At 47.9% G+C, this 12,155-nt stretch overlaps 2 protein-coding genes across 3 annotated transcripts in view; one reads left to right on the forward strand and one right to left on the reverse strand.

Annotated features, from left to right (window-relative positions):
- The window catches only part of RNF157 (ring finger protein 157), a 73,801-nt gene extending 62,646 nt beyond the window's left edge, over positions 1-11,155 (reverse strand). Inside the window, exon 1 of one of the 2 annotated variants that reach the window (XM_084750113.1) lies at positions 10,838-11,154. In XM_084750113.1, coding sequence (XP_084606239.1) covers positions 10,838-10,925 — 88 coding nt within the window. In that variant the 5' untranslated portion in view covers positions 10,926-11,154. Of the gene's footprint in view, positions 1-10,837 lie in introns of both variants that reach the window. The other variant, XM_084750114.1, reaches the window with a different exon arrangement.
- On the forward strand, positions 213-528 carry LOC311579484 (large ribosomal subunit protein eL39-like). The gene has a single exon (XM_084750133.1). The coding sequence runs from the start codon at positions 303-305 to the stop codon at positions 450-452; it is 150 nt and encodes a 49-aa protein (XP_084606259.1). The 5' UTR covers positions 213-302; the 3' UTR covers positions 453-528.
- Positions 11,156-12,155: the final 1,000 nt, after the last annotated feature.

The following is a 12,155-nucleotide window of genomic DNA, read 5'->3' on the forward strand; positions in this document are numbered from 1 at the left end:
GATGGAATTATAGGTAGCAAATGACATTGAAGATAGGTTTTAAAGGCTGCTTAGTCTCAAGTAGGCCAGTGCAGAGTAGCACTTCTAACGGCCTGGAGACTGAAAATGTCTTTGAGAGATTGAGACTAGCACGGCCTAGTCGGCCAGCAAAACATCTTCCTGTACTGGAACTGACAAATGAAATCGGCAGGTGTGGCGTGTGGATGGTTGCATGCCGCTGTCACCCCAGCACTTAAGGGGGTAACTGGGCTCTTCTCCTTTCCTCTGCCATATGTGCTGTTTATCAGACTCAGCTTCTCGCCATGTCTTCTCATAAGACTTTCAGAATCAAGCGATTCCTAGCCAAGAAACAAGAGCAAAACTGTCCTATTCCTCAGTGGATCTGGATGAAAGCTGGTAACAAAGTCAGCTACAAGAGAAGACACTGGAAGAGAGCGAAGCTGCGACCCTGAAGATTCAAACAGCGGCAAGACTGAGGGTTTATACTGAATCATGGTCACCGATCGATTCTACCAGACAGAGTTCAGCATTTTTTAACCTGGAGACTTGGTCATGTCTAAATCAGGGGTGTGGTCTGTCCAGTAATAAAATGTAGCCGGGCGTGGAGAAACTCTGTCTCGAAAAAAAAACCAAAAAATAAAAATGAATAAAATAAAATGTAGAGTGTTTAAAAAAAAAAAAAGGTGGTAACTGGAAGATGGAGAGTTTGAGGCCAGCCTAGGCTACTTACTGAGTTCAAAGCCAACATGGATACACAGTGACATCCTGTTTCAAAAAACAAAAGGAAACGGCATACAGAAAGGACCAGAAGTGAGAGGAACCAAGCTGTGTTGAAAGATTTATTTTGATGCCAGGCGTGGTGGCACCCGCCTTTAATCCCAGCACTCGGGAGGCAGAGGCAGGTGGATCGCTGAGAGTTTGAGGCCAGCCTGGTCTACAAAAGGAGTCCAGGACAGCTAAGGCTACACAGAGAAACCCTGCCTCGAAAAACCAAAAAATAAAAATTAAAAATAATTAAAAATAAAAGAAAGATTTATTTTGACTATTGAAATCACCTTTAAGCCTGAGCAATGGTGGTGCACTCCTTTAATCCCAGCACTGGGGAGGCAGAGGCACATAGGTCTCTGAGAATTCAAGGCCTTCCTGCTCTACAGATCGAGTTCTAAGACAGCCAAGGCTACAAAGCAAAACTGGCTCAAAAAACAAACAAATAAAAAAGCTAAATAAATAAACAACACTGGGTGTGGTGGCACACACCTTTAATCCCAGCACTTGGAAGGTAGAGGCAGGTAGATCACTATAAATTCGAAGCCAGCCTGGTCTACATAGTGAGTCCAGGACAGGCAAGGATACACAGAGAAACCCTGTCTAGAAAACAAACAAACAAAAATCTTAATAATTGAGACAGCCTTGGCTGTCCTGGACTCACTTTGTAGAAAAGGCTGGCCTCAAACTATCAGAAATCCTCCTACCTCTGCCTCCCCAAGTGCTGGGATAAAAGCCGTGTGCCACCAATGCTCGGCTCTTCTGACTGCTTCTGGAACTACCTTTGTAGACCAGACTGGGGCTGGAGAGATAGCTTAGTGGTTAGGAGAACTGACGCTTCTTCCAGAGGGACCCAGGTTCAAATCCCAGCACTCACATGGCAGCTCACATCTGTCTGTAACTCCATGATCTGATACCCTTACACAGACACATATGCAAACAAAACACCAATGCACATAAAAAATAAATAAATGTAGACCAGACTGGCCTCAAACTCACAGAGATCACTCTGCCTCCTGAGTGCTGGGATTAAAATGAAATGTGCCATTACCAAAAGACTGGCGCGTGCTCTCACGCGCTCGCTCTCTCCCTCCCTCTTTTTTTTTTTTTTTGGGAGGGGGGTGGTTTTTTGAGACAGGGTTTCTCTGTGTATCCTTGGCTGTCCTGAACTCACTTTGTAGGCCAGGCCCACCACAGACTCAGAGATGTGCCTGCCTCTGTGGAATTAAAGGCATGTGCCACCACGCCTGGCTTTCTCCAGCCACTCTTAATGCCTTCTGAAATACTTTTTTTTTTTAAAGAATCCAATTTATTGGTGTTTTTTTTTTTAAAGATTTCTTTATTTTTTATATATACAGTGCTCTACCTGCATATAACACTTGCAGGCCAGAAGAAGGCACCAGATCTCATTATAGATGGCTATGAGCCACCGTGTGGTTGCTGGGAATTGAACTCAGAAACTTTGGAAGAACAGCTAGAGCTCTTAACCTCTTAGCCATCTCTCCAGCCCCCAATTTATTGTTTTTTTTTTTAATTTAATTTCTAAAATTTTATTGTTTTTTATATGTGTGGGTTATGCTTCTGAGATCTGGGAATATAGCTGAGCGGCAGAGCACTTTCTTAGCGTTTGTAAAGTCTGAGTTAAATTCCCAGCATTGAAACAAGAAAAAGATACCACTGGATTGTGCTTTTGTTATCATTCCTAACTTTGTATAATCCAAATCAAATAGTTTCACCTATGTCTTCTATGACTTTACATTTAACTGTTACCTTTATGTTTGAAACATAACTTCCATACCATATAACTCATGCAATTTAAACTGTATAATCCAGGTGTAGTGACACGTGTTTATAATTCCAGCACTTAGGAGATGGAAGCGAGATCTACCCTTATTGGGGCTGGAGAGATGGCTCGGTGGTTAAGAGCACTGGTGGCTCTTCCAGAGGATCCAGGTTCAAATCCCAGCAGCCACATGGCAGCTTACAACTATTTTTAACTCCAGTTTGAAGGATCTGATACCCTCACAAAGACATACATGCAGGTAAAACACCAATGTATATAAAATAAAAATAAAATCCTAGCCAGGTGTGGTGGCACATGCCTTTAATCCCAGCCCTTGGGAGGTGAGGCAGGTGAGTCTCTGTGAGTTCAAGCCCAGCCTGGTGTACAGATCAAGTTCCAGAATATGCTGGGGCTACACGTAGCAAGCTCAAGGCCAACCTGAGCTATATGGGTCCTCATCTTAAAAGTAGAAATACACATATGATTTGAATATATGTGTGTATGTGTGTATCAAATACTGACTGTGTGATTTGTAGTATATTCAGGGCTGATCTGGGCACTGCTCACCCTTATCTAATTTTAGAACATTTTCACTACCCTAAAAGAAACCCACAGACAGTCAGAGTTCCCTTCCCCTCCTCATCTTCTGGTGACGCTTTCTCTTTTGACATTTCATATATTATGTAATACGCAACACTTTGAATATTGTACCTTTTACTCAGCACACTTGCAAGGGTCCCTCAGGTAGAAGCACCCGCCAGCCTCTCACTCTTTCCGCAGCCTAGCAATGGTCCACTGTCCGTATCCACCATGTTCACTCACCGGGTGTTCTGTTCATCACATGACTGATTTCTACCTTTCACTATTATGAAAAAGGTGGTGTGTACATTCATGTGCAAATTCTGTGTGACTCTGTTCTTTTCGGGCTTGGGATGACTGCTGAGTCATACAGTAACTAGCCATTTGAGAAGTTCTAAAATAGCTTAAAACTGTTTTTCTTTTTCGTTTGGTTTTGATGCTGGGTCTCACACTGGTCCAGACCAACCTAGAACTTACTCTGTAGCCCAGGCTGTCCCCCCACACTGAAGTGTACGTCTTACTTCAAGGCTGCGATTACCACATGAGCCACCCGTCCTGTGGGTCGGGCTCCGAGGTCTCCTTTTCTCCATGTGGTTACCAATGCCGGTTACTATTATATTTTCAGTTAACAGGTATCCTATTGGATGTGACTCTTTATCTAACTGTAGCTTACTTTTGAGGGGGCAAGACCATTTCTGTAACCCAGGCTAGTTTTAGGATCTTGCTGCACTGGCCTCCTGAGAACTGGGATTCCATGCATGAGTATCTTACCCAGGGTTGCCCTAGGGTAGATACTGTGTCTCTTCCTGTGCTTATCAGCCACTATTTATCTTTTTTTTTTTTTAGAAATTTCTATTAAGCACTGGGTTTTTCCTTTTCTTTTTTTAGAGACAGAAACTCACCATGCACACTTTTAATCACAGCACTTGGGAGGCAGAGACAAGTGGATGTGAGTTCAAGGCCAGCCTGATCTACAGAGGGAGTTTCAGGACAGCTAGGGATACAAAGAGGAAACCCTATCTCAAAAAGCAAAAAATAAGTCAGGCATGAGTTCAAGGCCAGCCTGGTCTAGAAAGTGAGTCCAGGACAGCCAGGGCTATTACAGAGAAACAAAACACACACACACACACACACACACACACAAACCACCCTACAAAAACAAACAAAAATAAATCCAAAGCCCACAAAGGTAAACAAAAGAAAACAAAAACAATTAAAAAAAAAAAACCAGGGTCTCACTGTATAGTCCTGGCTGGCCTTGAATCCAGTGAACTCTGCCTGCCTCTGCCTCCCAAGCACGCTGGCATGTGCCACCATGTCCAGCTACGTGGCTTCAATTCTATCACTGGGTTGCAGAGTTCTCTGTGTATTCTAGACTTAAATCCTTTACTATATGCATGACTTGAAAACGTCTCTTTCCCTTCTCTGAGTTGTCTTCTCTCATTAGGAGCCATCTGAGCTCCACTTTTGGTGACGTAAAAAAGGAGCTGACGCCCGTCCCCCTGCTGGTGTGAGGGCCTGGATGTTCTCACACAGTAAGCAAGTGCCCCTGAGCTACACCCCACTTATAAAGGGTCTGAGTGCACTTCATTACTTGTTGATATAAAATCATCCCAGCACTATTTGCTGAAAAGACTTTTTCCACTGCCATGTTTTATCCCTCCCCACAATTTTTTATTTATTTATTTATTTATTTTTGGCAAACTCAGTAGTCTCAATATTTCACAGGTAGCTTGGAAAAATCAGGAGTCCAAAGCCAGTATGGACTACCTTAATACATGAGACTTTCTTTCTCTCAAAAAAAGGTCAACTGATAATAAATGTATTTATTCCCGGCTCAGAATCGTCTCCCATTGATCTAAAATATGCCTTTGTTGTACCAATACCATATTGTCTTTTGAAAGATTTAATTTTTTTAAATGTGTGTGTGTGTGTCTGTCTGTCTGTCTGACTGTGTGGGTACATATGAGTGCAGATGCCCAAGGAGTTCAAAACAGGGTATTAGGTCCTCTGGAGCTGAGGTTACAGGCGGTTGCGAGCTGCCTTGTGTTGGTGCTAGGAGCTGAGTTTGCGTCCTCTGTAAGACCAGTAAGAGCTCTGAACTGAAGAGCCATCTCCCTCCGGCTTGTCTCAGCAACACTGTTATCGGCGCTGGGACTTGTCCCCAGGGCCCTGCGCATCCCGGGCACGCACTCTACTTCTCACCGACACGCCAGTCCTCCTCACGTTGTACTGGCTTCTCTGTTTTTATGGCTATTTTTAAGTTTTTATTTGTTTTGTTTTTTCAAGACACAGTTTCTCTGTGTAACCTTGGCACCTGGGCCATCCCGGACTCGCTTTGTAGACCAGGCTGGCTTCGAACTCACAGCGATGCGCCTGCCTCTGCCTCCCGAGTGCCGGGATTAAAGGCGTTTTTTTTTTTTTAAAGGATTTTTGTTTTGTTGAATGTGTATGGGTCTTTTGCTTGCATGTGTGTCTGTATACCACGTACATACCTGGTGCCTGAGGCGGCCATAAGAGGTCATTGGTTGCCCTGGAAATGGAGTTAGGAATGGCTGTGAGCCACCATATAGGTACTGGGAATTGAACAGGGTCCTCAAAAGACAAAGCGCCCGGTGCTATTCACTGCTGAGCCATCTGTTCCATCTTTATTATTTATTTATTTTTATATTTTATTTATTTCATGGACATGAGTGCTCTATCTGCCTGTACACCTGCAAAATAGAAGAGGGCGTTAGAGGGTGTGGATGGCTGTGAGCCACCATGTGGTTGCTGGGAACTGAACCCAAGACCTCTGCAAGAGCAAACGGTCTCTTAACCGCTGAGCCATCTCTCCAGCCCCTTATTATTTATTTTTTAAATCAAGAATTCTAGGCCATCCTCAGTTGCATCCCAGGCCGGCCTGGGCTACAGAAGACTGTCCCAAAAATTATGGGGTTGGTGTGTGTTTGTGGCTATGGATGCTTCCTAGCCTCCCATCTCCCATACAAATAGAGCCCTGGATTTGCTCCCATGCTTGTAATCCTAGTACTTAGGGGTGTGCGGGTCTGTGCAGGAGGCCAAGGAGTTCAAAGTCTTCCTCTGCCAAAGAGTAAGTTCAAGATCAGCCTGGGATACAGGAAACTTTGACTGGGAAAAGAAGAAAAATTAATGTCAAAAGCCAATATTCTTTCCTTGCTCTAGGTATTAGCAGGGAAGTGTCAAGTGTCACCAAATGCATGACACTGATTTCCTGTAGATGTCCTTCATCAGTTTGAGGACACTCCTTTCTAGGCCTAACTTGGCAAGTTTTGGGGGTTTGTTTTGGTTTTGGTGTTGGTTTCCCGAGACAGGGTTTCTCTGTGTAGCCTTGCCTGTCCTGGACTCACTTTGTAGACCAGGCTGGCCTCGAACTCACAGCGATCCGCCTGCCTCTGCCTCCCGAGTGCTGGGGTTAAAGGCGTGGGCTACCACCACCCCGCTGTTGTTTGCTTTTTAATCACAGAAGGTGGAGGTTCTAGCAAATGTGTTGTCTGAATCTACTGATACAATCACGCAGCCTTTGTAGTTTATTCTGTTTATTTAGTATGTTAGCACTGACTGACATCATATATTAAACAGAACTCACACTAATAGAGCAGAGCCTGCTTGGCTACCCTATATTCTACATTCTGTGTTCATGGATACATCTTACACTGACACTAAATGATGAGCAGTGATCTTCTGGAAGAAGAGCAATTTTACACAGTGATTTTATTTTAAGGTGCATGGTTCAGTCAGGCGGTGGTGGTGGTGCATTCCTTTAATCCCAGCACTTGGGAGGTAGTGGCAGGTGGATCGCTGTGAGTTCAAGGCCAACCTGGTCTACAAAGCAAGTCCACAGAGAAACCCTGTCTCAAAAAACTCAAAAAAAAAAAAGACTGCATGGTTCTTAATTTTTTTTCATTTTTTATTATTGTGTATACAGTGCTCTGCCTGTCTGTACCCCTGCAGGCCCGAAGAGGATGTCAATCACATGATAGATGGTTGTGAGCCACCATGTGGTTGCTGGGAACTGACCTCTGAAAGAACAGTCAGTGCTCTTAACCTCTGAGCCATCTCTCCAGCCGCAGTTCTTAATTTTTTTTATGTGTTCCAGCACTCTTGGAACAACTAAAAATCCTACCCTAGCAAGAATAATTGTAAGAATCAAGCACAATAGTACACTTGTAATCTCTTATTTCTTTGGAGCCCAAGGCAGGGATATTAGCAGTTCCTGATCAATATGGTAAATTCTTGACTCAGAGTGTGTGGTAGTGGTGGTGGGGATTAAAAGAGGAAGTCATTGGTTAAGAGCCCATACTGCTCTTGCCGAGGACCCAAATTCAGTTCCCAGCACCTACACTGGGTAGCTCACAACGGCCTGTAGGCCTACAACTCCAGCTCCAAGGACTCCAATGCCTCCACAGCCATACATATTCACATATGAACACCCACACAATACACATGATATGAAATAAAACAAATCTTTTTAAAGAAGGCATTGTGTTCACATTGTATATGTCAACTTGCCTATGTGATCAATATGCAATGGTCTGACCAGACACTAATTACTGCTGTGAAGGATTTGAGGGATGGATGCAGAAGACATTCAATCAAACAGACTAAGGCTGTCAGACACCGAGTTGTCATGCACAAGGTCCTGGGTTTGCTCTCCATCACCACCAAGGAAAAAAAACAGTAGTCCAAATCACAGGCATGCTAGCTCACACCTATGGTCCTAGCACCGAGGAGACTGACAAAGGAACTGGAATTGATGGTATGTGCCTTGAGAGGCAGAGGTAAGAGAGTCACACGTTCAGGGTTACTTGCTACATCAATCATGTGTTTAAATTAAGGCCATCCTGGGCTATATGAGACCCTATCTCTCTCTGTCTCTCTCTGTCTCTCTCTTTCTCTCTCTAGGATTTCTCTGTGTAACAGCTCTGACTGTCCTGGAACTTGCTCTGTAGTCCAGGCTGGCCATTAACTCACGGAGCTCCACCTGCCTCTGCCTCCCAAGTGCTGGGATTAAAGGCTTGCGCCACCACTGCCCTAACTCAAAGGGGGAACAAAATAGTTTTGTTTTGCTTTTTAAAGTTTAAGGCCAAGCAAGGAAAAAGGAAAAACTAGTGAATGTCTTTAATCCCAGCACTTGAGACAGAAACACCCAGATCTCCGAGTTTAAGACAATCCTGGTCTACATAGTGAGTTCAGGGCCAGCCAGGGCTGCGTACTAATCCCTATGTAAACAAAAGGAAAGGAGGAAGAAAGAAAGAAAACAGAAGCTGGGTGCGGTGGAGCACACCTTTAATCCCAGCACTGGGGAGGCAGAGGCAGTCAGATTGCTGTGAGTTAGAGGCCAGCTTGGTCTACAAAGCGAGTCCAGGACAGCCAAGGCTACACGGAGAACCCTGTCTTGGAAAAAAAGAAAGAAAGAAAGAAAGAAAGAAAGAAAGAAAGAAAGAAAGAAAAAAAAAAAACAGAAAAATTAGGGGCAACTGATTTCAAAAGAACAAACAAAACATCCTCCATGTGCTTACCTGGGGTATAGTTTGGTTGGTAAGAATGTTTGCCTAAGCATATAAGAAACCCTGAGTTCAAACATAGTAGACTCAACTTGGTGGGTTCATATGCTCCCAGTGAGAGATCAGAAGTTCAAGGTCATCCTTGGCTACAAAAGTCAGCCTGAGGTCAGCCAGTGCTAAATAAGACCCTGTTCCAAAATAACAACAAAAAGGAACAGGTAAAAATGAGTTGTAATTAGGTAAGGCTTTTTCAAAGTTTGGTAGCACTCCGGAGGCAGAGGCAGTCGGAGAAACTCTGGAGAGAGAGAGAGGGAGAGAGAGAGAGAGAGAGAGAGAGAGAGAGAGAGAGAGAGAGAGAGAAAGAGAGAGAGAGAGACAGAGAGAGACAGAGAGAGATACTGAGATTGAGATTGGAGCCGGATGCTGTGGCTCACACCCTGCTTGCAAACCTAGTGTTGGGGAAGGGAGGTTAAGGCAAGAGGATTGCCTCGACTTTGTGGCTCACCAAGGCTACATACACAGTGCATACCAGGCCAGCCTAACCAATAGTGTGATACCTTGTCTCAAAAACAAGTTCTCATCCCCCCCCCCACCTCCCACAAAGGTTTTAATTTGACCCATTATTCTCTTTCGGCCCACATTTTGCATTTCTCCTACCACCCTTTGGGGAGGAAGAGCCTTTCAGACACCACCATTGTTAATCCCCCTGTGTGGGGGAAGAGCAAATATTCTCCACCACAAACTCCAAGCTCAGCAAAACATGCTCCGTAGTCTGATCAATACAAAGCCGGGCGACTTAAGAGGAAAAACCCACTGCTTCCTACTTTAGTTTTCAAGGAACAAAACATAAGTCAGGTATAGCGGCTCATATTTGTAATCCTGCCACTGGGGAGGGAGGCTAAATCCGCCTTTCTTTTGGTTGTTGTTGTGTATCGGTTTTATTTTAAGACAGCCCCACTGTGTAGTCCAGGCTGACCCCAAATTTAACAGCCCTCCTGCCTCAGCCTCCAGGGTGCCAAGATGCAATTTTAAAAAATAGATAAAAGTAACCATACAGTCATAATTAGCAAGAGGTTTATTATATAAAACACTAACGACCCGCAGCTTTATCTCAGATCTCCCTAAAGCAGGTCTTACTCATTTCTGCAAAGGCTCATTCTCTGGCACAAGAGCAGTGAGAAACAGAGCTGCTGGCACACACGCCGCAGGGAGGCAGGTTCATTGTCTGGTCCCAGCTTCCACCTGGCAGGAACGGGATGAACTGCTGAGAAATCAGCTCGGCTCATTAGCATGTCTTTATTCTACCAAAGGGAGGGCGGGATGCCCTCCAATTCTGGCACCTCACTCACTCTGCCACCACCAAAATCCCATCAGGTCCTCAAGCCATGGGGCGAAGGTGGTTAGAGATGGCTCCCCAGGGGTCTTGAGGACAGCAACAAATAAATAAATACATAAAGGAGGTATAGCCTGGCTACTTGCCAGCAGCCCAGGCGGCTGTCCTCACTCAATTGGACTACTTGGTCATTCTCTTCCCTCTGCTGTCAAAACTCTCCTGCAATGCGAACGCTGAAGCTGATTGAGGTTGGAGATCATCTACCTTTTCAAGCGACGTATGCGTCTGCAAAATACTTTTGCCCCATCTCCAGCCATCTCCTTGCCAGAAACTAGGGAACGGGTACTCTGTCAGATTCGTACACATTTCTGTTAACTTACTTTTCCTCCCGACAGCCCTTGGAAGAGCTAAGGGACTGCATAAGCAAGTTCGTCCTCCCCCACCCACCCTCCTCCTCACGCCCGCAGAAATCCACTTCTAACAGTCCCAGGCGCCTGGATGAGGCGGCCCGGGGACAACACCTGGCACAGGTGCCTGTCAGGGATGCGCCTCCAACCCCGCAGCCGCAGCATCGCCGCATCCCCGGCGGCGCGCGCCCCTGCCGCAGAGCAGATTACCACGGAGGACGCGAGGGTGACCTCGGTGACCCCCCGCAGGCACCTGCAGTCCCTCTGCGCAGCGTCGCCGGGGTCCGGCCCTGCATCCCCCGGCCCTGCATCCCGAAGACCTCACACACACACACCCCGCTCCGAGGCCGACTCGGGGCCGCCCCGGGCCACCGCGTCGCCGGCCCGCAGCATCCGACGCGCGGCCTCCCCTCCGCCCGGCCCGCGGCGCGCGCCCGGCCCTCACCGGACTTGGGCGGGTAGCGGTACACGGAATTGGATGGGATGTCCACCTCTTCCACGCCCGCGTGCTGCCGGCTCGTCAGGGCGCCCATGGCCGCTGCGATCGCGGCGTCGCCCGGCTCCGGTCTCCGAGCCTCAGCGCGCCGGCCGGCCGCACGCCCGGTGCGGGGGTCGGCTGTCCGCCGCGGCCCGCTTGGCTGAGGCGCTGCGGCTGAGGCTGCGGGGAGCGGCCTGCACGGCGCGCACCATTCTCCGCCGGGCACCGCGGCGGCGCCTCTGCCTGAGGGGGCTGCGGGGCTGAGCCGGGGGGTAGGGAGGGGGGCGCCGCCGCCTCGGGCCCGCGTGATGTCAGCGGCGGCGGGGAGCGCGGGGGGGGGGGGGAAACCGCGGCGGCCTCAGCCAATGGGGAGGCGGGGCGGGAGCGCCCCCGGCCCGGCCAGCCAATGGGAAGCGAGCTGCGGTCGGAGCCTGCGGCGCGTGCTTCGCGCGGAGGCTGCGGCGCGGACGCGGCACGGAGCTTAGCGGCAGCGACGGGCAAGGGTCCCGGTCTCCCGGAGCTGCCCAACCAAGGCTGAGAGGCCCGGGCTGCGTCGGGCGGAAGAAGAGAGTCTCCTCCACGCCCGAGTAATGTCCCCGTTGGATTATCGCGCTGGGTGCGCCTCCCCCGCGGGCCCCAGGAGGCCGGCCTCGAGCTCGCGCGCCTTTGTCCCTGAATCCCAAAGCGAGCCGCCCCGCCCTGGCAGCCAGGGCCCCACCTCCTCCGCAGCGGTGGAGGTCAGACCCCAAAGGGAAACATCCACATCCCTCCTGCCCCTACAGCCTGAACCCCAACTGCTCGGCCAACCTCACGTCCCAGATGTCAGCAAGACTGCATAGGGGATGCTGGGGTGACCCAGCTAGAGTTTAGGTTGATTGGTCGGCATCAACTCAACATAGTCACTTTCAGCCTGTCTCTTTTTTGAACTATTCTCTGGAGACTTTGGAAAGGCTCAAGTGTGACCTCCAGTAGGACAAACCTAAGGCTTACTTACACACACGCGCGCGCGCGCGCACACACACACACACACACACACACACACACACACACACACACACATACGAAACGGTGGGAAGCTTGGGCAAGCAGAAGACGTCATTGCTGTTAATTACAGACATTTCTGTATTTGTGGATTTGATGAGGTTTGGGTTTCTCCCCCGCCACCCCCCACCCCCCGTGTTTTGTTTTTGTTTTTGTCTCTCTGGCTGGGAGACTGATCAGCAAGAATCTGAGCTGTTTCAACATGACTTCAACTTTCAACGACATACCCAGTAGTTTGAGGTCA

Source organism: Acomys minous, assembly GCF_964271855.1.
Source record: "Acomys minous genome assembly, chromosome: 12".
NCBI lineage: Eukaryota > Metazoa > Chordata > Mammalia > Rodentia > Muridae > Acomys > Acomys minous.

Coding starts and splice junctions, on each gene's coding strand:
- LOC311579484 (XM_084750133.1), top strand. CDS start 303: ATGTCTTCTCATAAGACTTTCAGAATCAAGCGATTCCTAGCCAAGAAA.